The sequence below is a fragment of the Halictus rubicundus genome, chromosome 5, assembly GCF_050948215.1.
Source record: "Halictus rubicundus isolate RS-2024b chromosome 5, iyHalRubi1_principal, whole genome shotgun sequence".
In the NCBI taxonomy this organism is placed as follows: Eukaryota; Metazoa; Arthropoda; class Insecta; order Hymenoptera; family Halictidae; genus Halictus; species Halictus rubicundus.
Genome location: NC_135153.1, coordinates 5,759,136 through 5,783,592, shown reverse-complemented (window position 1 = coordinate 5,783,592; position 24,457 = coordinate 5,759,136). Strand labels below are relative to the sequence as shown.

Sequence of the window (24,457 nt, the reverse complement as noted above, 5' to 3'; positions counted from 1 at the left end):
ACAAGTATAAAAAGATTCGGAATATAATTATTTAAAGCGACAATAAATTGTTTTTATTAAAAAAATTGACTTATTTATTATTCTCACGTTATTATAATGAATTATCAGAGTCTTTTGCTTGCATTGCAACTCGTATCTTCGATTTAGCTTCTTGAATGGAAAATTGAAGGTCCTTGCTTGGTTGCACCAATTGTGACACACTGAAAAAATATATTAAAAATAGAGAATCGAGATATCAAATTTAATATTAGTTCCAACTCACCTCGGATCTTTTATTATAATTCTCTTCATGTTGTTATCATTTTTTGCGATCACTTTAATTGTTATATTGCTCTCAACTTTTTTGGGATTACTAAAAATCTTTTTATCAGAGGCATCCCAATTTACTATGGTGCTTGTGTTGACAATTGAGGGTCTTACTATTTTGTTTTTTACATTACTATCAATAGGTTGTCCTTTGTAATTCCTTTTTTTGCGTCTCACATCGTCAAACCTTGATAATTTTTTATTGCTTACTGTAGCTTGAATAATAGCTTCGTCTATGTTGTATGGAGCTTGTGATATGGCAGATGTAATTGATTCATTATCTTGGTAATTGTACGAGGTTGAAGGTAAACTAGGTTCAGACACTGGTCTTGGATCTATGTTTTGTGGAATACCATTATAAATGGAAGTCAACGTTTCTCCAGGATAGTGTTTAGCCAGACGTTCTTCTGTTAATGGTAAAGCTGGTGTCCTCTTCTTTCTATGATATTGCTCCCTAAAATTTATTGCTGAACTTTATTTCGTTCTTGATAAATAATCATTACAGCCGTGCGAAATCTGGAAAATATCGGGTCGAGAATTTTATTCGGTATCAGGACGGGTTCTAGAAAATTTCTAGAATATATATCGGTATTCCCGAGCACGTTCGGGATCTTAAATGTATCGGGATTCTCGACAATTTTCGGGATTGTTCTCGAGAATCCTAAAAATTCTCAAGAACGCGAAAATTCTCGAGAATCTCGAAAATTTCGAGGACCCGTTCCCATGCCGAATAAAATTGTCGACCCGACATTTTCGGGTTCTCGCACACCTCTAATAATCGTTAATCCGTAAGTTTTTATAGAGAATTAGTTTTCTAACATACGGGGGAACAAATTTGTCTGTACTTGGATTCAGTGCATCTTTTTGATTTCTCTTTATGCGTATAGCCACTTCTCTATGGCGTTGAGCAAGCTTAGCTTTGGTTTCTGTCACAGTTTCCACCTCAGGTACATAAAATATGTGCAATGAACCTCCATAAAAATTTTTACCATCAATAAACCGTTTTGCTATTCTGCATAATACCAATTAATAAACACAGTTAAGATGGAAAGTTAATTATGCAGTAACATCAAAGTAAAAAATATATAAACCTTGCACTCTGTATGCGTGCATACTGTAAATAATAAGATTCTGTAAATTCTTCTGCAGGATAGTCAGGGACTACATGAATTCTTTTCACATCCCCATATGGTTCAACAAGCTTCTTTACCTCTTCACCTAATTGGAGCTTCGGTACTCCACATATCATAACATGTTTTGATTCATCATTTATTGTATAAACCTGTTACACAGAGCTGGCGTGTCAAGGAAATATTACAATAAAAATAGAACATAGTTATATGATGTTACAAAGTATTAATAGCAAACTGGAATGATCTAAATTGAAACAAAATTAGAAATCATAATGTTTATAAAAACAATGGAATTTAAAATAACCTATTCAGAGTATGAGGTTAGAAAGATGGCTTAATAGAAAAGTATATTGTTATATTGAATAGGATACAAGTCCACAATGCTACCTTCACGGATGTCAACCTTTTTCCTTGTCTATAAGGTGGTCTCGTATTACAAAGCTTCTGTTGTATATGATGAGGAAGTTTTGTAATCTTGCATCCATCATTCATGACTTATAATAGTTCTTTGCTACAATTTTCTTTCACTGTATTTTTTTTTTTTTGTTTAATGACGTCACAGGGAAATATGTATGTAGTTGTATTTCTCATATAACACCACAAGTAAAATCGAAATCTAATGTTTCTGTCATGCATTAAACAATTTACTCATTTTCAGAAATAGTAGTCTTTAATCGTCTGGTTCTTATAGTTGATCATGATTAACACGAATTCTTTGTAGTTATATATATATAGCGCTTACAATGACAGTCAATCAATAGTCTCACAACAAGCTTTTATATCATAACAAACGTTAATATCTCGATTGTTGTAGCCGTCAAACATCAATAAACTGCAGTTACAAAAACTCCAGTAACTTCGCGCTTGCTTGTAGAATGGCATGAAGTTTGAATCAATTTCGGTAACATAACAGGTGTTCCTTAGTGTTTTCTGAATATCATTGAGTAAGTGTAATATAATCCATATTTATATGATGAATTTGTTTTAATTCTTTTTAACAATTAAATTGTAAAATCGGGGAAGATTACGTGTACAGAGAGGAGCACCTCTCTGACGTGTATAACAAGGTTAATAAATCTTAAAAATCCCTATTATCGTTCAATCTGTCTTGTATATTTTCTATATAAAAATATTTAAGCAGCATATTCTTGATTATCCGTGCCTATAGTAATTGTTTTCAATGTGTAATATTAATTTTTAAATAAATGTTTTAATAATTCCCTAAAACCACCGACGGAAGTGGAAACGTATAAAACGGATGTCATCGTCTAGAAGAGTAATGGCGTCCACAGCGGACACACAATTTTCCTACTGTTTGCCCGTTGTGTTTAAATTTCCATATTAGAAGTAGATATTCTCTAGTTGTCGATACACACGTCGAGTAATGATTCCTTTAATCTCTATGTTTCATTAAACGTTTCGAAGACATTTTTGTTACATTCGGTGCAAGGAAGTGGTTGTGTACATTTCAAGGGTTTTACAGTGGAACAGCATCAAAGAAAATTTGTTCGCAATTAATGAGCAGGTTGTTTACCAGTTTCTGTAAACGTGTTTCACTAGTTATAACAACAACAAATTCTAGATTTCTATAAAATTTCCGATCGTCAAGTTGCTTTCCAATTTTTTTTTTTAGAAAATTATAATCTAACCTTCGATAGCGTTCCAATTTCAGTGGAAGCAAGTTTAATCGATCATTTACGAGTTTAGAATACTTAATTGTACGATAATAAATCAGTCGAAAACAAGTTAAACGTGCGTTGCAAGGATAAATAAAGTGTGGACAATTTTTATCGATAAAAACTCCGTATTTTACTTTCACATATTGTGAAAGTTCATTTTGTAACTTCTTATGTTTGGATGTATAGATGCATGTTTCAATTAAATGTTTTCAATTATCGCAATGACCGTATTATTAACGATTAATTGAAATTAACAGTACCTTTTGTATTCGATCAATATCACTTACAAATATTCAAATCAGAATTTAATTTTATTTTCACTCATCAGTCAATTTGGAAAGGTGCTGCATGACATACATATACGAATCTAATAAAACTCATTTATAAAATGCATTTCTATGCAAACTTAAAAATTAGACACGATTGCTTACTAGACTTCTAATAAAATCTATATTTTATTTTTATTTACAGAATTGATAACTGCAATGGGTTCAACATAGCATCGTTAAGATATATTAAGCAACAAATATGTTTGTCCCATATTACCCGTTTAGATTATATTTTCTTTTATATATTTGAATTGAATGTAGCATCCCATAAATTATTTCATTATGTCTGCAAATACTCAATTCGCGAATCCTCCACCAGCCATAAGCTTGCCTAATATGTCGGTACCACCACCCGCAACTCCAAATTTATCAGCTCCACCTCCCAATTTAACTACCATCAATACATCTGGGAGCTATCAACATCGATACACTAATCACAGAGATGGAGCCCGCGGTTTTTTCAAACCATTCAGACCATATCATGCTCCAAAAATTGTTGCTGCCGGCCAAGATAGTTTGCAAGACGAATTCGATGGGAAACGACTTAGAAAATCTGTTATGCGCAAAACTGTTGATTATAATTCTGCTATTATAAAAAGCTTAGAGGTAGGATCCTTAATTTGCTCTATGAAATTGAATTGAGTCAATGATAAACGGGTCTAATGCAATCGATCTTATGTGCATAGAATCGAGTATGGCAAAGGGACTATCGGGACAGACGTGCTCTTCAGCCAGATGTAATGTATTATCCTGACTTACTCCCACCACCCAGTTATGTTGACAATCCGATAAACGCAGTCACTACAAGATTCGTGAAGACTGCAACAAATAAAATGCGTTGCCCTATCTTTTGTATGGCATGGACACCAGAAGGCAGACGCCTGGTCACTGGTGCATCCAGTGGAGAGTTTACTCTATGGAATGGCCTTACTTTTAATTTTGAAACTATTTTACAGGTATGCTAAAGTGCTTCAACAATATTCTAATTATAAGTTATTTTGCGCAGTATTCAGTAAAATCCAATGCTCCATCAAATATTTATCCACTAAAATTCTTAGGGTATCCATGAGGAACCATACAATTTTAGTGTACGCTCCAATTTCAGATACGTTTAATTAAAGTTTTCATTTTTCTGTGCAGGCACACGATAGTCCAGTGAGGACAATGGTGTGGTCACACAACGAGAGCTGGATGGTTACAGGGGATCATGCAGGCTACGTCAAGTATTGGCAGAGCAACATGAACAACGTCAAGATGTTTCAAGCTCACAAAGAAGCTATTAGAGGACTCAGGTATACCATCCACCACACTAGTCCTTACGTCTCTTGCGCCACTGTTATAGACGATCCGTCCATCCTTGCTGTAGTTAAGATATTGGACATGACTCTCATTCTCTTCCTTCTCTGGTTTCATGACTCTTCTGCTATGACAATAGTGATTCTTGTATGGGTACACAGGTGATTTCCAGAGATTTCGTAGTTTTCGAACAATTTTCTAATACGAGGCGCATCAGAAATGTGCAAATAGGTAACTCCATGACGAGTTCTATCGCAGAAATTCAATTTTTATATTTTGCAGTATCTTTGTTCGCGTTAGCATAGACGATTGCGAGAACAGCCATTTTTTTTTGTGTACACGTTAGCAGCAAATTTAATTTTGGAGAAGTCTATATATGAGAAATAAATATTTGATAGAAATGAACAGCATGTGATACTACACAATATGCAAGTAGTTCGAGTTGTTATTGCTTCAATGAATGTACTAGTTGATCTTGATTGAATTGATTATGTGGTATTCGGCTAAATTTTTTTCAAATTCTCTGTATCTCCACGGATCATAATTATATTCAAAGTTAACGTGCAAGGATAGCATAAACTTTTCTGTCAACAGTGTTGTACACGTGTTAATATGAAACATTTAATTTGTACTCCTAAAGTCTTAGGGACCTAAGTTGATCTACATATTCGTTTATGTTGTGATAAATGAAAACCTACCAATACTTTATACTGTCCTACATGAAATAGTCCGAAAGAGAAGTGAAAGAAACCAAAAAAAAAAAAAGAAAGAAAATTAGGTCCTTATGGCTCTTGGTGTGAGTTTATACAGTCAGGCTGTGGGTCAAGATGTATATTCTACAGTTACCAATAAACAAAAAAGAAACATATACAGTAATTCCTAGTCGAGACTCCCATTGAACTATAATAAAGATAAATATCCTGTGTCCTTACATCATCCAAGATTGAATAAAGTTCAATAAAGACGTTTCAGTATTACATGGTTCTGATAATAAAGTATTTTTTCTTCGATTTGTGTCACTTGTGCCCTTTTGCAGATGAGAGAGAGAGAGAGAGAGAAAGACTAGCAGAGAGATATAATGAAATTCATGTACACTTCGGACATTTTTTTTGTGCAATAAATGTTAAATTTTTAAAAAAATATTACTCTTGGTGTATCACTCGGTGGTCATGTGGCATCAAAGAGAGATTCTAATCTTACCATATAATGATACCGTTTGTTGCTTAATGAGCGACGAATTTTACTTGTGTGCCAGATATGACTGTCGAAGATGGTTTTTTGTTTATTTATAATATTTACACATAGATCTTCCTTTTATTACTGATGTCTGTCGATTCCTCAAGGTGCACTTGTTACAGCATCCACGATGCATATTCTCACAGAACATTATGCCTTTCTGAAATTAATCCAAAAGTAAACTTTATTTGCACATTTTTTCATATTGTCAGACGCGTTTTCAGCGCATAAATTGCTTACACTTATAGGAGGAATGATGCATAAAATTCATCAATAACAACAGCTTCTTATACATTTATTTTTTCTATAAACAATTACGTTGAAACACAAAAAATTACGACTATGAATTAGTATGCTGATTGGAATTAACTCATACGTACGACATTATCTAGGTATCACTTGAACTGCATGTGTAGACACGGAAATGTATAAATAACTTCCTTCTAAGGTACCACGAAGATAAATACGAAATACAATATTCTTTGCTTGTTTCATACATATATGAGCATTGCATGCGGTAGTGTTTATTTAACGAACAGAATGACGAATCAGTAATAAATGTAAGCTTTTAAGTTCAATTTGCAGTAATCATCTCCTGAAGTCATGTTATAATAATGTCCGCAAGGTGTACCAAGTGTCCCATTGAATTCAATAAATACTTCTCACTGTCTACTTCCTATTGTTTCGAATTTATTGCACTTGTAAAAACACAATTTAAATAAAACTCAATAAAGCCCAGTCAATATTTCATTGTGCTGTGTAATTCTTTTAATATTTATTACTTCACACTTGTATTTATACGAGACAATGAAATTAAGATACACATTATTATAGTAATTGTTTCATTCAAAGTCTTTTATTCATCATAAGCTTTCACAAAATAAAGAACTGTTTTCTAAACATATAACAGTGTAGTGTTTGAATATAAACTATTGTTTTTTGGGCGGGTAGTTTCAGCCCAACGGATCATAAGCTGGCAACATGCAGTGATGATGGAACTGTGAGAATTTGGGACTTTCTTCGGTGTCACGAAGAACGAATTTTGAGGGGTATATATCATGTTACGTCTTAATCGAGTAATCATATTTTCCATAAATATTTATTCAAGCAACAAGTGAGGTATCATATAAACATAACTCGACAAGAATGAAAAGGAACTCATTCGTTCAACCTTTGCCTAGGTCACGGTGCCGACGTAAAGTGTGTGCACTGGCACCCTCAAAAAAGTCTAGTCATCTCTGGGAGCAAAGACAACCAGCAACCGGTTAAATTATGGGATCCAAAGACTGGCCAATCGCTCGCAACTCTGCATGCTCACAAGTCAACAGTCATGGACGTGAAGTGGAATGAAAACGGGAACTGGTTGGTAACCGCGTCGCGGGATCACTTGCTCAAGCTGTTCGACCTTAGGAACCTAAGCCAAGAAGTTCAAACGTTTCGCGGTCATAAGAAAGAAGCTTCCAGCGTCGCGTGGCATCCGAGTCATGAAGGCTTGTTCTGTAGTGGCGGTAGCGATGGAGCTATTTTATTTTGGCACGTTGGGTACGCTTCTGACTACCTCTATAGTTTATTATCCGATGCTAGAGGTGTGCAAGAACTAGAAAATGTCGGAATGGGATGGGAAGGCATCGGGTCCTGATCTATTCTTGGGAATCCCGATACATTCGAGAACCCAATCCCAAATAAAACTCTCGACCCGTTCCGTCCCGATATTCCCAAGTTTTCGCACACCTCTATCCCATACTCTTTACATGCTTCATGTAACGCAATAAATTTTTAGAGCCGACAAGGAGGTGGGTGCGATAGAACAAGCTCACGACAGCATAGTCTGGACGTTAGCTTGGCACCCGTTAGGGCACATACTTTGTTCGGGTAGCAACGATCATACTTCAAAGTTCTGGACACGTAACAGGCCCGGTGATTTGATGAGGGATAAGTATAATCTGAACACGTTACCAGCGGGATCCGCTGGTGTTGACGACCACGAAATAGGTATGCTAGAATTTAAGTGGCTCGAGGAATTGCTATTACTACTTATTTCATATATTGTAGCTGACGAAGCAGCTGTAATACCTGGCATGGGACCAGAAGACAGAATCAACGCCGACGGTGAACCGGAAGACAAAAGCGGCGGCATTCCCGGATTGGACTTGGATCATGCTGTCGACGAAGGAAAGAAATTCGCGAACAAGAAGGTTCCGTATAGTAAACCTATTCCACGAAATTTCCAAGCGCAATGGAATGAAATGGAAGCGGAAGACATGGAGCAAGTCGAGGCTCTGAACGCGTTTGTGAATCAGTTGATTGAAACTACGCCGGGTGCAGTACCTCTAAACGAAGTCGCACCTAATGGTATTATACTGTACGGAAAAATGATACCTGTTGAATGTGAGTACTATTTACAATTCACTGTCGGTCAGGAGTTCAACTGTAATTACATAATGCTGTTAATATTGTAGCTGGCTCCAAACTAGCGGAAGCGATTAGTAAAGGAAACGATGCCATAAATAAATTAGTATTCTCTGGGGACATAGAAGAGTTACGGGACGTCGTTAGACCACCGGACAACGTGGACGAGGCGGAGGAGTATCTGCAGGACGACGGCGAGATAGATTATTCGAAAGTTCCCGACATCGAACTTCCTCCACCGTTGCCTAGTTCTAAGTTTGCACAAAACCCTGAACTGCTCAAGTCCCTGAATCGCGGTGGAAAACGAAAATTCGATCAGTTGATCGGCTGGAGCGACGGTGGAGCCAGCGACAGGACGTCCAAGATACATCAGCCGGTTTTCGGCGGAGTGATGACTGAAGACTCGCAATCGAGCGATACCGATTTAAGGTACACCGGCAGCAAGGGGAACCAGCACTCCAACGATAACAACTCTTTCCATGCCGGACAAGACGAGGACCTCAGGAAACTGTCTCACGGCGATAACGTGAGAAACATGAACCGCGGCGACGAAGACATGCGGTTCAACATATCCAGCGGACCCGGCAGGCCTAGCTCGCGTTCCGATTACGATGTAAGGGGTAACTACGCCGACAAAGATTTCAGAGGTTCGCACGGATTCCCGCTGAAGAAGCCCTTGGACAACGACATTTACGACGACAGAGATCGGGACGGTAGTTCGCGATGGGACGACGAGAAATCAATGAACGACGGTGCCCGGAAAGGGGACGGTAATTTCTCTAGCAACTTCGACAAACGTGATAACATGCCAATGGGCATCGGCCCCGGCATCGGTAATAATATGCCCCACTTAAGCAACAGCATATCCCACATGTCCAGTCACCATAATATGCAAAACATTAATCCCAACATGCCCCCTCCGATTCCTAGTTTAGTGCCACACCCGAACATGTCTCAGCATCCTATGCAGAACAAGCCCTTGCATCCCGGTATGCAGGGAATGGACGGTCCCATGCACATGATGCATCATCCCAACATGCATCCCGGGTTTGGTCCAAATGGACCACCGCCTGGAAATTTTGGTCCCAACTTTCGGCCACCGAACGGTAATTTCGGACCAAATCAGCACTTCAGGCCAAACCCGTTGCCTCTGTTCGGATCGAACCAGGGACCGTTTGGCAATAGTTTTCAAGGTTTGCCAAATTTCAGGGGGCCGAACGCCGGCCCCCCGAATTTCGACAGACCCGGCTTCGGCCCGGGTTTCCGGGGTCAAAATCCCGGTCAGAACACGCCAAATAACTTTAACTCGAATTTCGGTAACTTCGGGAATAAGCTCGGACCTAATCGTGTCATGAATCGGGGTCCTAACGACAATAATATGGGCAGAAGCGGGTACAACAACCGTGGCAGAGGACGCGACGGCGACCAGCCACGTGGTATCCGAGGAAGAGATAATTATTGAAACGAATTAGGAAGAGTCTTGGTGTGCAAACGTTGATAGATCGCCGTTCGCACCGCATGGTCCGCCATGTACCATGCAGGTTATACAATTTCCGAATGAAGAATCACAATTTGTAGGACGGTGGTATTCTTGTAAAAGCATCGCAGTGTAAAAATAACGAGACCTACGTTGGACGCGCATAGCGGAACCATTTTGTACTCTCTGTTAAAGAATCGGACGTTATGTGCTTGAATGAAAGTATATATATATATTTTTTTTTTGGAGGAACTTTATTTGGGAGAGCTGTCCTTTTCCAGAGAAGCGACTGATTATCCATTATTAGACGGCTAGATTTCTAAATACGGGAGGTACCTCATCGATGTAAGCGCGACCTCTCCGCGTCTTGTAACACTATCGCGCAGAATTGTATAATGAATTGTCTACGAGACGTACGGGAATCGCAAGAATTGTAATATAATATTAATAACCAATGACACCAATGCTGTCTCGAAGAAAAAAAAATGTTCACAAGCTGCCTTGCGAAAGAACTTTCTTGTTCCGATTTGAGGATCGATTGGGCGCGCAGGAATGGAGAACATGAAGGAAGGAGAGAAGCATGTGGAGCATGTCGAACGTTTTGTAATTGTTGCTGGTCGTCAGGGAAAAAAATGAAGAAAAACTGTGAACCAGAACAGTTTACCTATCAGTTATTAATAAAATGGAGTAAGACGCAGAATCATTCGAATTAAAGCTCTGTCCCAAATTTAATTTATGAATATCATAGATATATACGTTTAATTGACTACTATATAGTTCAAATGTATAATGCATAAATATATATTTTAATTCTATCCTGAACATTCCACCCCGTATGTCGAATTGAATTCGAATACATATATGTTTTGATTATATTGGAACTATCTGCATTTGATGTTATTCGGTAGATTTATGATCATACAATGACACTTGGTTCGTTGTGTATCACGTTACTTCCGACGTTTGGTGGTGGTGTTGTGATAAAAGCTAACCTCGTGTTATGATCCCTTGAGAGAGAGACATAAGTTATTTGTACAAAATGGGTAAAAAAGGAAAGGGCGGAGGTGGAAATTTGGGAAAAGCTTTGATTAGGGATCGTTTCGGTTCTGTGAAACATAAGAAACACGATGATATGACTATGGTAAGGTAATGACTTTACTTGTAACTAGACTGCGGATTTTTATGCGAAATAAAAATTGTCTGTCTTGATCACAAGACGCAAAAACAGACATTTATTTCTTTCTCCAATCATTTTAATGAACTGTAAGTAGTACAGTAAGATTTTTAGATTCTTTAAATGTTTACACAGTTTTGTATTTCATCCAGTCACTTTTGTCATAAATGCGTAAAATCCGCAGTTTACTTATAACCTTTTACTTCCCGGTACATGTGATTGAGACATTTCGATGTTTAAATGTCGTGTCTTCGAATAGATCCACAGTGTTGAGTTAAATGACGGCTATGATTGGGGACGTCTCAATCTTCAGTCTGTCACGGAAGAAAGTTCTTTCCAAGAATTCCTTTCGACTGCAGAGCTAGCTGGAACGGAATTTCAAGCGGAAAAGTTGAATATTAAATTCGTCAATCCGAAGAGCGGGATCGGATTGCTATCTAAAGATGATAGGAAAAAGATTTTGGAGTCGCAGAAGAAACATCAAGGTCTGCTTAAGATTCCGAGAAGACCAAAGTGGGACGCTTCTACTACAGCTCAAGAGTTACAAGCCAAAGAAAAAGAACACTTCTTAGAATGGAGACGCGCTTTGTCTCTGCTCCAAGAAGCGGAGGAATTAATGTTAACACCTTACGAGAAAAACCTGGAGTTTTGGAGGCAACTATGGAGAGTTGTGGAACGCAGCGATGTTGTTGTACAGATTGTCGATGCACGGAATCCTTTGCTTTTCAGGTGTGAGGATTTGGAAAGTTATGTTAAAGAAGTAGATCCTAGGAAACTAAACTTACTACTGATCAACAAGGCAGACTTTTTAACACAGGAACAACGAAAAGAATGGGCAAATTATTTTTCAGATATTAATGTAAGAGTTGCATTTTTTTCTGCTACATTAGCAGTTGAAGGACAGAAGTCTTGTGAAACAATAGAGGAGGAAAATCTTGAAGACAAAGAAGATAGCAAAGTAGAAAATACAGATGACGACGACAATGAGTCGGTATATAATTCAGAATTTGCTTCAGAAAGCGAATATGAAAGTGCAGATGATGGTACTAGTCTGAACAGTACAGATAGTATAAGTAAAAATTTTGAAGGAGAGAATGGAGAATGCATAGAACCCGAAGAATGTTATTTCGATCCTCTAAAGCCTTCCACAGAAGAAATGAATAAAGAAATTGATAATGAAGAGAACACAGTGGTAAACAACTCGTCAGAGTTATTAAGTAGAGATCAATTGGTATCGTTTTTCAAAAAAGTTTACAAGGGGAAAACATACACTAAAGGCATCACAACGATTGGTCTAGTAGGATACCCAAATGTAGGTAAAAGTTCCACAATTAATGCTTTGTTAATGGACAAAAAAGTATCAGTGTCTGCAACACCAGGCAAGACAAAACACTTTCAAACACTCTTCCTAGACAAGGATCTACTTCTTTGCGATTGTCCAGGTTTGGTAATGCCAAGTTTCGTTTGTACTAAAGCAGAAATGATTTTGAATGGTATACTGCCAATTGATCAGATGAGGGACCATGTTCCACCGATCACGTTACTAGGTACATTAATACCAAGACACGTTATAGAAGACCTTTATGGCATCATGCTACCTCTACCCATAGAAGGAGAAGACCCTGACCGAGCTCCAACTGCAGAAGAAATTTTAAATGCCTATGGATGTACGTGATCGAGCTTATTACAGAGTTGGGCATTAATGGATCAAAATTTTGATTTCTATTTTTAATCGTAAAAAATGACAATTGCATTAAACATTGTCTATCCAACTCTGATTTACCGTAGGTTTTTCCCAACATACATTAATATCTTACCAGATGTTTTCTTTGACTTTAGATAATAGAGGTTTCATGACTCAAAATGGACAACCAGACAATCCACGATCGGCGCGTTACGTTTTAAAAGATTTTGTAAATGGCAAACTGTTATATTGTGTCGCGCCACCGACATTAGAGCAAGATAACTTTCACACATTCCCTCCACGAAGAAGAAGTATTCCTGTAAATAGACATGTACCAGCTAGGACAATACGTGTTAATAAGGGAAGTAAAACTAGCTCTGAGGATGTAGATAAAGTATTCTTTCAAAACAATACTTCGAATGTACATACTAAGGGAATAATAGGAAGGATGCATGGTGTATACCGTGGTAGTTCTAGGTATGTAACATTATTGTATATTTATTATTCAATAAAGTCATCCATGTATAATTATTGACAATAATCATTCATATATAATAAGTAATAGAGCGTTGGTACAAATGCCTTTGATAATATTTGGGCAATTATTGTAATTTTCAGCGATACAGGATCGGTACTTGGTTCCACGCAGAGCTTATCAGTTGAGGAGAAACCGTGGAAAAAGTTAAATAAACATTCGAACAAAAAGAAACGCGAGAAAACGAGAAGATTGTACGCTCATCTTGATCAACACTGATTGGTGGATATCATTAGCACTGTATCGGTTTTTTTGAACTGTTCAAGTTGAAGGTCTTTTCGCTATATAACAGCGGATCGTATTTTGTAACATACAAATCTCTGAATTTTTATGTGAGGCGTCAGAGATCCATATTGGTTCTAAATATCACAAGTACATTCTAACAATAAAATACATACACATATAAGAATAATTCGCTGTTTTGCTTATATGCGTATATATTATAAAATTAAAATATTTCATAATTTATGTCCTTTACATTTCGTTTTCCTATCCCATTTCTTACATATCTAAACGTTCGATGTCGTTGAACAAACGCGGCCGTAAATCTTGCTTTTACATCTCGCGAACGGTCGGAGGAGTAATGTAAACAGCATATCTCTGAAACATATCCCATGGAAAGCAATGATTTATTAAATAGGAAGCACGAATCGAATTTCAACCCGTTACCAGTGAAATTCGTTCCACATAGTCTGAGCCAGAGTATGTGGTAGTATGCTTTGTTATATTTTAGGTATAATTTAGTTTCTTTTATAAATTAAGTCCATTGGCAAACACCAGGTTTCAGGCTTGTTACAGTACTTTCAATAGAAAAGCACAGTGTGTAGAATCGTTCTTGCAAACTTAGATTCAAACTCGTGAAGCATTTCGTCTATGTCATTGTCTAAGTCTTTGCTATTAGCCAGCTGCAACATTATATTTCGATTATTATACGAAAGAATATTGCTTAATGTTATAGCTATACAAAAAATAAAAGTTTTTCAAATACCACAGTGACTAATTCGCAAATTAGAAAAGATCCAACTGTTGCTTCCTCGTGATTATCCTGGATATCAATATTAATTAGGTGCACCGGTTGGCTATCCTCCTGAGGCCTGGACTCCATACATTCGATCACTTGATCATACACCCGTTCTTCGCATGTGATTAGGATATCAAACTTGTCTTTGGACAATTGAAATCGTTCTGGCTTAGGTTTAATTCTACGGTTTCTGTCCAACATGTACAACAGACCAGTTTGTGTGTAGCTAACATTATTGTTAAGGAATCAACTTCAATTATTATACAGACTTATACTAGAACAACGTGTATATTTTTTTCTGACAATTTATTATAAATGCTATAAATGTTAAAAAAAAAAGAAAACGAAACTGCAAAGAGCTTTTCTTGGAAGTTATTACTGCCTCACGCTTCCTGCCTGAAAAAGAAAATAGATCCGATTATCTAATTAGATAGGATACTATTGCTTGTCTTTTGCTAAAAGGTCATTGTAGATTTCGTCGTAAGACGTTCCGAAGTCATAAATATTTGGACGATCCGGGGCGTTCCCGGGAAGCTTGACTTTGTCTCCTGTCCCGAAACTCTTCACGTTGAATCCTTTTTTGCTGGAAAAAATTTAGGTAAATTCAATGACGAATAGGTTCTCGGGCAAAAAGTTTTTAACTGATTTGATTGTCATCGGGGCCAATTACCTTAAGAAAGCATGGGCTTCCATGCTCCGATTCATATTGCTAGAACATATTACCGCTACGCTGATATTGTTTAGCGTAGACATTTCGCTTAAATAGTCTACCGGTTAAAAAGAGGAGTCGTGCTATGAAAAAAGGAAAATAATAAACGTAATGTCACTTAATCACAAAGGACTTGCACAGAGGCGAAACTCCGGCGTTTTTCGAGAATCAAATACCAATGCGCGTGCGTGTGCAAGTAGTTCCGACGTGAAGTAAGTAGTTTCAGAATTTTACGATATCGATAATCGGAAACTGGGAACGAAATTCAAATTAAAAAATGGATATTTTTTTACATTAAAAAACCTAATGTAAGAATTTGTAATGATATTGAAGAAATACGTTGCTCATTTGTTGCATCAATAACTCGACTCAAAATTTACAATTTTTGAGTTAATGATGTAGAAAAATTGGTTCTTTAGACACATAGAGTTTTTGAAATAATAAATTTATTGTGTTGTGTATTGTATTGTGATCAACAAATTAATGTGTTAAATCAACGAATTTTTTTTGCATAAATCACATCTAAATAAACTGTTCTAATTTTTAGCTTGGATCAGACCCTACACTACCCTACCCTCTTCTCTGCTCCTACATCTCGTCTGTGATATTGGTTCCACAATATTAGTTCCGACCGATACGGTAGAATGTGACACAAAAATGGTAAGGGGGCTCTAGATGGCTCTAGAGCCCCGCGGACGTGAGACAAAAAAATACATTGGGTGATTGGTCTACTCCTGTACCTCGTCTGTGCTGGCAGTGTTTGTAAATATCTCGTCGGTGTCTCGTCGGTGATTCTGTTTCTTGCTAAAGACGATGTAGGTTCTGTTACATGCTAAAAAAGTGGGAACACCGAAACCCCGAGCGTGAGCACTACCATATCCTCTTTGAGTGTAGTGCTTTTTGTGTTTATCGTTTGTATTTAAATTACTTGCTATTATAGTTTTTCTTATGTAGTGTAACATAACCTTCGTGAAGTGTATTGTAATTTTGTTTTTATACAGTTTTACGTTCAGTATTCAATGCGATTAGGGTAGCCGTTCCTTATAATGTTTACATTATTGGGTGAAGTAAATTTATGGAGTTTTGATGACAATATTAATATAAAAAGTACAGACTTTGGTGCATTTAGGTGAGATAGATCATTTTATAAATGTTATAAACGATACTAATGATGAAGTATAGTAAAGAATATTGATTACATGTATCATAAAATACTATACCGAATTTAATAAAACACATGTCCATTTATGGGATACTTGTGCATAAGGTAGAAAAGTAATTAAAATTTTCTCTTATTTTCATAGGTATCATGATAAACGTGTTGATAATTTACACGAAGAAGGAAAACGATCATACAGTCAAAAGCGTGGTATGATATATGTACCAACAAATAAAAAGGGAAATAAATTAAAAGATTCCATTAAGTATTTAGAGGTAAAGCTGCAATCAATTATGTTATAAATTAATAATATTTGTTTACTGTATTTTGAACTAATTCTATAGGATCAACTGAAAGACAATTCGATTATATATTGTCAGTGGTACGATGATTGCGTTTTACAGTTAATGTTGAATAATGCTCTGTTGATACAAATACAAGTTAATGTTGCTACCAGTGATATATATAAAATAACTTTTGATAAATATCTTGTTGGAAAACTTTCCGAGTATATATCTGATGGTAACTATCAACTTCTTGATAACATTTATATCCATGCAGTGAATGATATTTAAATATTCTATTATTTTTAATTATAGTATTAATTACTAAAAGTTATGTACTTTGTACCTATAACGATAATCAAGTAAGCCTTGTACATTTCACAAGATCAAAAAAACATGTGTTTGATAAAATTAGTAAACTTGAACCAAAATTATCCACAATTGATCTGTTTGGTCCAAATGGCCGCAGATTGGATAAGAAGGTACAAACTAATAAATGCAATGACTTGGTAAATATATTCAATATTATAGTCTTTTGAAAACTATATATAAATCTCTTTGCAAATTACTTAAAATTACATAATTTACGAGACTGTTTTCCAAACATAGATATTAATATGGTGGAAATCTACAATGAATGAAGTTTATCCGTGGAGTCCGGCTGTGAAAGAACATGATCGTGCAAATATACATCTTTATCGTTCAATAGGGTATGAAATTTCTTCCTAATGTGTACTTTTTTTCAAGTTCTTAATAATCCATACTAGTTTGTTTGATAAAAGTATTTGAGCACAAGGTGTTTTTATTTTCAGATTAAAATTAGAATTAATTTGTTACATACGTAGTGAGTTTGATCCCTTATGTATAATATTTGATGCATGTCATGATAATATTATTCATTCTGTAGAACAAAAAGTATCAAGAAAGGTAAACTTTCTACAACATTTAGCATTGTCATTATTCTTGTAGCATTAATTTTGTAATTGAATGTTTCATAACATAAGTATGACATAGGGTGAGGTGACTATAGAGTGGAGAACATATGAAATTTCACAACAAGATAAATTACAAAGAATAGCAGTAACGTCGGTACCTTTACCTACGCATACAAGCTGCATAAAATTCTCACCTAATCAAGAACTACTACTACTGTGTTGCATAGACGGTTCTGTAATAATTTACGATCAAAACAGAGCAACCACTACCTGTGTAAAAGCAGGCTTTGTAAGTTAAATGCAGTTTTTGACTCATAAACATCAGTGGAAAATACATAAAATAATGTATTAACTTTTAAGATTCCAACATTAGCATCGTGGCATAGTAACGGAATAATATTTATCATTGGAAATGATAAAGGCCAGTTCCAACATTTTGATATTTCTTTATCTAGTATTAAAAGTCAAACACTAAGCGAAGATGTAACACCAGCCAATATTTTAGACCTATCGTCATATTTTAGGTACATTTATTTTAAATTCAGTTATTTATTAAAATAGTAATTGTAATGTGTTTGTTCATGTATATCTAAAATATCACATTTATCAACAATGCAGAACTCAACCAGCATTACTGCGTATGGAGTGGAATAGAAAAAGTGATATAAACTGTTATATCAATTGGCATAATCATGGGAATTCCCTTCTGTTACTAATTTTTCAACGGTATGCTATCAACACGTTTTTTACCAAGCAAACAGTACACAAATGAATCAGTAATATGAATCTAACATATTGATAGAGGCCCTATAGGTGTAATAAAACTACTGGAAGGAGATTCTCTGTCCGGTGATGTATTAGTTAAAAGGTATTTGTCTTTGTATCAAGTTGAACAAGCAACTTCCTTATTGTTATCCATGAATTGGGATACTCATCCTCGGGCATGTATGCACACTCTAAATCAGATTTTAAATCACTTGTTTAAACTTCCATTGACGCCAGAACGTGAAAGTAAGATTTTCAAAATTATGTACAATTTAACTCATCGCGGACACTACGTTTGATTAAATATATATAATCAAAACAAATATTGTATAGATCTCATACAGAACGCGTTGGGCAGTTTCCATGTCCCAGTTAAACCAATCAGTCAAGCTATTGAAGAAGAATATGGAGATGAAATAAGAGATCTTACAAGAAGATTTTTCTATCATTTACTACGGTATTTTAGTCATTGTTGTATTTGAAACAAAATTATGCCAGATACTATACTAGTTCTATCTAATATAGGTATCAAATGTTTGAGAAAGCCTTTAGACTTGCTATAGATCTGAATGATCATGATCTTTTTATGGATATACACTTTTATGCATTAGTTGTAAACGACATGGAAATGGCTACAGCAGCCAAAGAAAATGCCGAACGCATACTGACTAGATCAAATAGTTGCAATAGTTCACGTAAGAATGAATTAAATACTTGATAGAATATTCTTGTTCCTGAACAAAATTATAATTTTGAAATTTTCAGATTCCACATGCTCCAGAGCATCGTGTTCACTGTGTTCTGATTCGACGAGTGATAAAGGAGAGAAATCTTACAGTGATGAGAGTGAAAGCTCCTCTAAAGAAAATCAGACTGATGTAAAGCATTCCAAGATCTATAGTTATAAGAAAGATTCCAAGAGTCAAATTCCTCCTTTACCGATTCTCGATCCTCATAATCTTAACAAAAGCCTGTTACCCACGTCGTTCCCCGATGTTCCATCGGGTGAAAACGCTGATTGCAATTTGGTGTCAACGTCTTTCAATATGCCCAACACTGCCGTTTCACCTTCCTTCAATCATTCGTCTCATCTCTCACTGTTGAACACGTTCTTTGCAAGAACATCATTCAACAAACCTCTATATAAAACGCATGCAACACATCCGCCACAAACATCTGCAGTAATTTGTACTAATAATTCACAATCGTTCGATAATATTTCCGATGATTTAATGACAACGTCATTTGGAAGTATGTCTATCAGTGAACGGAAAACTACGGTGCCTAATCGACACACTGAAAATTCAGTAGACAACACGCAGAATAAATCTGTACTCGATGAAATGCGGTATTCCCTTGATACTATGTCCGATGGCGCAATGCCAACGCAGTTGACCCAAGATAATAGCTTCATGTCAACTCCTTTTAACAATCCAATATATGAAACAGTTGCATTAGACGTTCCATCCAACTTATTAAGATCTTCATTAGACAATATGGATAGCAATATCATGTCCACATCTTTTAGCACACTTGGCACGAATATTCCACATTCGTATGACTCTTCCTTTAGTAACTTAGTAACTAGTGAACCTGATTCTACAATGTCTTCATATTCTAAGAATATGAAGTCATCGGTTACAATGAACGACTTCACATCTAAAACACTTACTGACTCCATCATAGTAAATAAATTAAGTACCAATTTTCATAGTAATCGTAGTAATCTCATGTCCACCTCTTTCAATTTTCTAGACAATGAGATACAAGATTCTCGTGGTAACATTGTTAGTAAAAGTATTAACAATGATGACAGCCACAAGACAATAAAATTACAACAGTCTCATACAGAAAATAAATTAGGAGACATAAACATCCCACCGCCGCCACCTTCTTTAACAAGTTCGTACACTAGTTACTTTCATAATCTTCCAAAAAAAAATCTTCCTCTGTCTAGAAGCACATCCGGTTTAGCAGACATTGACGAACCTGTCCAAACGTTTTCACCTATTAGAACAAGAAATATTTCATCGCATTTGCTCCAAAAACAGAATTCTACAACTAATATTTTACAAACTCATCACAAACATGGTAATGTTAAGCCTTCCAAGTATAGACTCAATTACGATCTCGATTACATTTCATTTCATGGAAGTTGTGATAATATACATTCCTCTTCTAATAGTATGAAGCTTGGCACGTCGAAGTATGCTTCCGCGTATAGTATTCAAAATAGATTCGATAACAGACATTCTAAATTAATATTGCCACAAAATAGTACAAATATTAGTGTTAGTAAAGAATCGAAGATATCTTCGAACATACCACCACTGCCTATTATATCGACTCCTACGTCTAGTTCTATATCCTGTTCCCCATTTTCCACTTTCCCAGACGCAGCATTAACAACCAATGAAAAACCAAAGGTCAAGTTTTCAGATACGGTAACACATATATTCGTGCCCGACACTGTGAGTACAAAAAACGAAAAATATGTTTATTAGTTAACACTAGAGCTGTGCGAGAATCTGATGGTCAGGAGGGGTCGAGAATTTTATTCGGGACCGGGACGGGTTCTCGAAAAGTTCGGGATTCGGAAATTACCCGTCCCTATCCCGAATAAAATTCTCGACCCAACATTTTCAGGTTCTCGCACACCTCTAGTTAGTACTAGCCTTATTTATTTAGCAGTTTTTATAGGGTCAATCACATAAACAGAAACGGTCTACGATTACTCAAGTACACCTAACTGATCCAAAACGTGAATTAGCCGAAAGCCTTCCATTGTGCCTTGGTAACGAGGATTATCTGAAAGACTTTCAACCATTGTCAAGTAAGTAATAAAATTTTTTCAACTTTATAGTACAAAATAATTTATAAAAATATAATGATTGAAATTTGTATTCTACAGAAGAAGATATAAGTGACAAAACAAAAGAATCTGCAAAACCGGAAGAGGGTTCTAAAATAAAAGTTGTACACTTTGGACTCTTATAAGTAAAGAAGGGATGCAGATTTTAATGAAAATAGATAAGATACTGCATTTACATACTTCTATTGTGTTTGTAAGCATATCTATATACCTATTTTGTACATAAATTTTATATAAAAAAATTATTTTAAAATTGTATTATGACTTTGCTGCGATATTGCATAGAACGATAAAATTCAAATATTTTCTTTCCATAAATCTAATATTATTTAGCTATTGATTATTTACGTTGCTTCATGTCATCTAATTCGGTTTTCAAATCCAACAATTCTTTGTCTGGTACATAACGTTTGTCTTCTATCTCAGGATTGTATGTGCTTACATGTAAAGAGACTCCAACTGGTAAAGTCGCTTCTAATAGTCTAATTAAAATAGGTATTTTGATAGAAGTTACATTCGATACTACTATGTCCCTTTCAAAAATTCTAAGGTTATAATTAGAATCGACAATTTCACTTTCTTTCTTGTATCTTTCTACCTTAAGTTCCTGATGCGGGAAAGCATAACTGTAAAAGCGGAAACATATACATTACTAAGGCACAAATTGTTACACATACAAGGGATATGAATATAAAAATACCTGTCTTCGATATCTATATCCAATTCGTTTGCCAATTTATGAATTAAAGATTGATATTTTTCCAGCAATGGGTACACATATCCTTTAATTTGTATATTCAGTACAGGATAGAGAGGTGGTCCTTCATATTTTACCTACATTTAAGATTGTAGCATACAGTTTAGGTGAAATAAACACATTGCATAATATCACTTTAAAAACATTACGAGTATACCGATAAGTAAGGAGGATCATATATGCCGTAAAACCTCATAGATGTGTTCATTAGTCGATGTCTACAACACGTAGAAATCTAAATACATAACATAATTGTATTATTTGTGGTGAAAAACAATAAGAAAATAGATTAATATAACCTCTTTATCTGTAAAAACAGTTTTACCTGTTTAATAATATTTAACGCCATTTCAGATAGAATAGTGTATTTGAAAGGTTAACTTTAAATGTCTTCATAAAGTGAGCTGTTAACAAATATGTAAAAAAAAACCACATTCATTAAATTTTATGCGGTAATCACATAACAATGATCAAATTATGAATGTATATGTGTTTATAGACACACTGATTTACACAATGAAAAACTACATGTGCGCTGTTGTGCACTAAGAAAATTGTCGATATGAGAGTACTTACATTTTCACGCGACAGTGACTGTCATGATTTTCGCTGTCGTAGGTAAGTACCTCATTACCTTTAGACAGAGAGGAAATATGTAAACTTTAGACTTTTCGTAAAATTTTTCTTTGTGAAAATGTTCTCCACGGCAGAGACGAAATGAGAGTGCTCATGCCCGGGATTTTAGTGTCCCCGGTATAGTGCTGCCCCCCTAGTCTAATTTTTAATCTAGATCAGAATCTGCATCATCTTTTTAGCTTGGACCAGAACCTGCATCATCCTTTTAGCCTGGACCAGAACCACAGACGAGATATAGGAGTAGACCAATCACCCAATGTATTTTTCTGTCTCACATCCTACCGTATCATCCAGAACTAATATTGTGGAACCAATATTCTACAACGGCGCTGTTGCTGATAGACTTTTAAATCTCATGTCGGGGATTCTAGTTCAGACACCGCGCGGATGCTAGGCCTATATGATGAATGAGACAAAAGAATACTCTTTCCTTTTAATTCCGTTACGCCTGTTACGCGAGAAGGAGCATCGAAGGAGACGTAATGTAATAATAATAATAACGTAACGTTTCCGGCTGAGAATATTTTGGTCCCGGATCGAATCCCGCATGGAATGATTTTTTTTTTCGTTAAACACTTTTTTCTTGTTCTTTCTACTACATCAGACTTTTTTCCTGTGCAATTACAATTACAACAGTGTAATAACATAATAATAAGAAATTAAATTAGTTCTATATTAGTCAAATGTAAGAACGTAGTTTAAATTTAATTAAAAAAAATACAACGTTGATGTCACTAATTTCATTTGATTATTTAATTGCTACCTATTCAATCTACTTCTGATATTGCTTTTCATTTGCAGTATATTTATTTTTATTCTAATAAATTTCATTATTTGGGATTGAAAAAAGATTGAACAACAACATTTATAATAAGTAGTTTTGAACATTTTTTTAAGGGTAATTAAATTTAAAAAACAAAAAGGATTATTTAAACATACAAAATATATTTCAGTGTATACCATTAAACCCGATTTTTTAAAATTTTTTCAGTCTTAATTTCACTTTGGTATCTTTTTTAGTTCAAAAGTTATAGCAAATGTGCGCCTTGCTGAACCTGGAATCGAATGCGCTACGTCCAGACAGAGTTGGGCACTATTTAGATAACAAATAAGCATACAGCATATAGCATATAGCATATAATTGGCTATATGGATATGTCGAGGAGAGTCCCCCCTATCTTTTAACTCAAACCTGAACTTTCTCGCATGTTTAGTTTTTGCGTAACACCTCATTTTTTAAATCAAAATCATACATTTTTACAAAACCAATATTTTTCGGAAACGTTGCGCGATAGAGCAATTCTACTTTCGGATATGGGTTTAGAATGGCAAAGTTTACAAGACTCAACCAAAGGTTTTGCAGAACAAATTTGGTGTTGGAGATTGTACTCGGCTCAGGCTCGAAACAGTATGTACTCAGACGTTGTCCAATGAGCGGAGCCACGAAAAGGTTGGCGGAGGTTAGGTACGTATGGGGAATGGAGGGGCCTGGCAGTCAGGCCTGCCCGACTACGGTTGTAAATCTATGTTGTAAAATCACCGCGTGCTTGTGGTGCCACCTAGTGGCTCTGCTCATTAGACGACGCGTGACGTTGAGTACATACCAACATGGCGGCGGCCTTACCTGTCAAAAACGCTTAAACTCGCTGAACTTTAAACACACATAAGTTTAGAACCAGTGAATTCCTAACATTAAAACTTGGATTTTTAGCATATTCTCGTAGAAATCAACTAATTCTTGGTTGCTAAAGTGAAGTTTAGCCGTCATTTGAAGTAGACAAATTCCACAAATCAGTTGGTGAAAACGCCATAAAAAAATAATGAAGCATGAAGAAGTTTTGTAATTATATTAGTAGTGGTTTCACACCGATATACCTGACCCTGGCCTGGAGCTCCTGGGCTTGGGCCTATGGGCCTAACGCCTAAGTTATTCGGAGCCTTTGAATAAAGATACAAATAAAAGATGAACATTTTATTCGACGGTACGAGTAAATGCGCTTCGAACAAAAAATATCTTCCTTGATCGGATAAATTCTCGTCGAATAAAATTATTTATTCGAT

At 35.8% G+C, this 24,457-nt stretch overlaps 6 protein-coding genes across 9 annotated transcripts; 3 read left to right on the top strand and 3 right to left on the bottom strand.

Moving 5' to 3' along the window:
- Positions 1 to 22: 22 nt before the first annotated feature.
- Positions 23 to 1,962, bottom strand: LOC143354015 (RNA-binding protein 48). 2 transcript variants are annotated; one of them, XM_076787672.1, is made up of 5 exons: positions 1,827 to 1,962; positions 1,398 to 1,588; positions 1,130 to 1,318; positions 263 to 760; positions 23 to 200 (listed from the first exon to the last, which is right to left on the bottom strand). In XM_076787672.1, exons 1-5 carry the CDS (start codon positions 1,929 to 1,931, stop codon positions 92 to 94), a joined length of 1,092 nt encoding a protein of 363 aa, XP_076643787.1. In that variant the 5' UTR covers positions 1,932 to 1,962; the 3' UTR covers positions 23 to 91. The 2 variants fall into 2 exon arrangements, with proteins under 2 accessions (XP_076643787.1, XP_076643788.1); XM_076787673.1 differs by having other exon boundaries at positions 1,811 to 1,945.
- Positions 1,963 to 2,255: 293 nt separating this feature from the next.
- Wdr33 (WD repeat domain 33) lies at positions 2,256 to 10,687 on the top strand. Of its 2 annotated transcripts, none has more exons than XM_076787666.1 (9): positions 2,256 to 2,383; positions 3,590 to 4,053; positions 4,134 to 4,403; positions 4,588 to 4,739; positions 6,931 to 7,028; positions 7,161 to 7,521; positions 7,760 to 7,971; positions 8,032 to 8,367; positions 8,439 to 10,687. In XM_076787666.1, exons 2-9 carry the CDS (start codon positions 3,730 to 3,732, stop codon positions 9,848 to 9,850), a joined length of 3,165 nt encoding a protein of 1,054 aa, XP_076643781.1. In that variant the 5' UTR covers positions 2,256 to 2,383; positions 3,590 to 3,729; the 3' UTR covers positions 9,851 to 10,687. The 2 variants fall into 2 exon arrangements, with proteins under 2 accessions (XP_076643781.1, XP_076643779.1); XM_076787664.1 differs by lacking the exon at positions 2,256 to 2,383 and adding an exon at positions 2,694 to 2,964.
- A 177-nt stretch (positions 10,688 to 10,864) lies between these two features.
- Positions 10,865 to 13,670, top strand: Ns3 (nucleostemin 3). Its single transcript, XM_076787668.1, has 4 exons — positions 10,865 to 11,006; positions 11,299 to 12,706; positions 12,879 to 13,200; positions 13,342 to 13,670. The coding sequence occupies exons 1-4, from the start codon at positions 10,905 to 10,907 to the stop codon at positions 13,475 to 13,477; spliced, it is 1,968 nt and encodes a 655-aa protein (XP_076643783.1). The 5' UTR covers positions 10,865 to 10,904; the 3' UTR covers positions 13,478 to 13,670.
- A 150-nt stretch (positions 13,671 to 13,820) lies between these two features.
- Ssu72 (Ssu72 CTD phosphatase) lies at positions 13,821 to 15,185 on the bottom strand. The gene is made up of 4 exons (XM_076787674.1): positions 14,950 to 15,185; positions 14,719 to 14,862; positions 14,247 to 14,505; positions 13,821 to 14,163 (listed from the first exon to the last, which is right to left on the bottom strand). Exons 1-4 carry the CDS (start codon positions 15,030 to 15,032, stop codon positions 14,062 to 14,064), a joined length of 588 nt encoding a protein of 195 aa, XP_076643789.1. The 5' UTR covers positions 15,033 to 15,185; the 3' UTR covers positions 13,821 to 14,061.
- Positions 15,186 to 15,733: 548 nt separating this feature from the next.
- On the top strand, positions 15,734 to 21,261 carry Frtz (WD repeat-containing and planar cell polarity effector protein fritz). 2 transcript variants are annotated; one of them, XM_076787662.1, is made up of 16 exons: positions 15,734 to 15,851; positions 16,018 to 16,117; positions 16,293 to 16,422; positions 16,492 to 16,669; positions 16,747 to 16,940; positions 17,041 to 17,141; positions 17,244 to 17,358; positions 17,446 to 17,655; positions 17,727 to 17,890; positions 17,985 to 18,092; positions 18,169 to 18,377; positions 18,465 to 18,588; positions 18,657 to 18,826; positions 18,897 to 20,602; positions 20,832 to 20,964; positions 21,043 to 21,261. In XM_076787662.1, exons 2-16 carry the CDS (start codon positions 16,035 to 16,037, stop codon positions 21,126 to 21,128), a joined length of 3,711 nt encoding a protein of 1,236 aa, XP_076643777.1. In that variant the 5' UTR covers positions 15,734 to 15,851; positions 16,018 to 16,034; the 3' UTR covers positions 21,129 to 21,261. The 2 variants fall into 2 exon arrangements, with proteins under 2 accessions (XP_076643777.1, XP_076643776.1); XM_076787661.1 differs by having other exon boundaries at positions 15,747 to 15,899; positions 15,990 to 16,117.
- Mrpl48 (mitochondrial ribosomal protein L48) lies at positions 21,168 to 22,497 on the bottom strand. Its single transcript, XM_076787663.1, has 5 exons — positions 22,337 to 22,497; positions 22,086 to 22,164; positions 21,918 to 21,995; positions 21,704 to 21,837; positions 21,168 to 21,629 (listed from the first exon to the last, which is right to left on the bottom strand). Exons 2-5 carry the CDS (start codon positions 22,107 to 22,109, stop codon positions 21,344 to 21,346), a joined length of 522 nt encoding a protein of 173 aa, XP_076643778.1. The 5' UTR covers positions 22,110 to 22,164; positions 22,337 to 22,497; the 3' UTR covers positions 21,168 to 21,343.
- Positions 22,498 to 24,457: the final 1,960 nt, after the last annotated feature.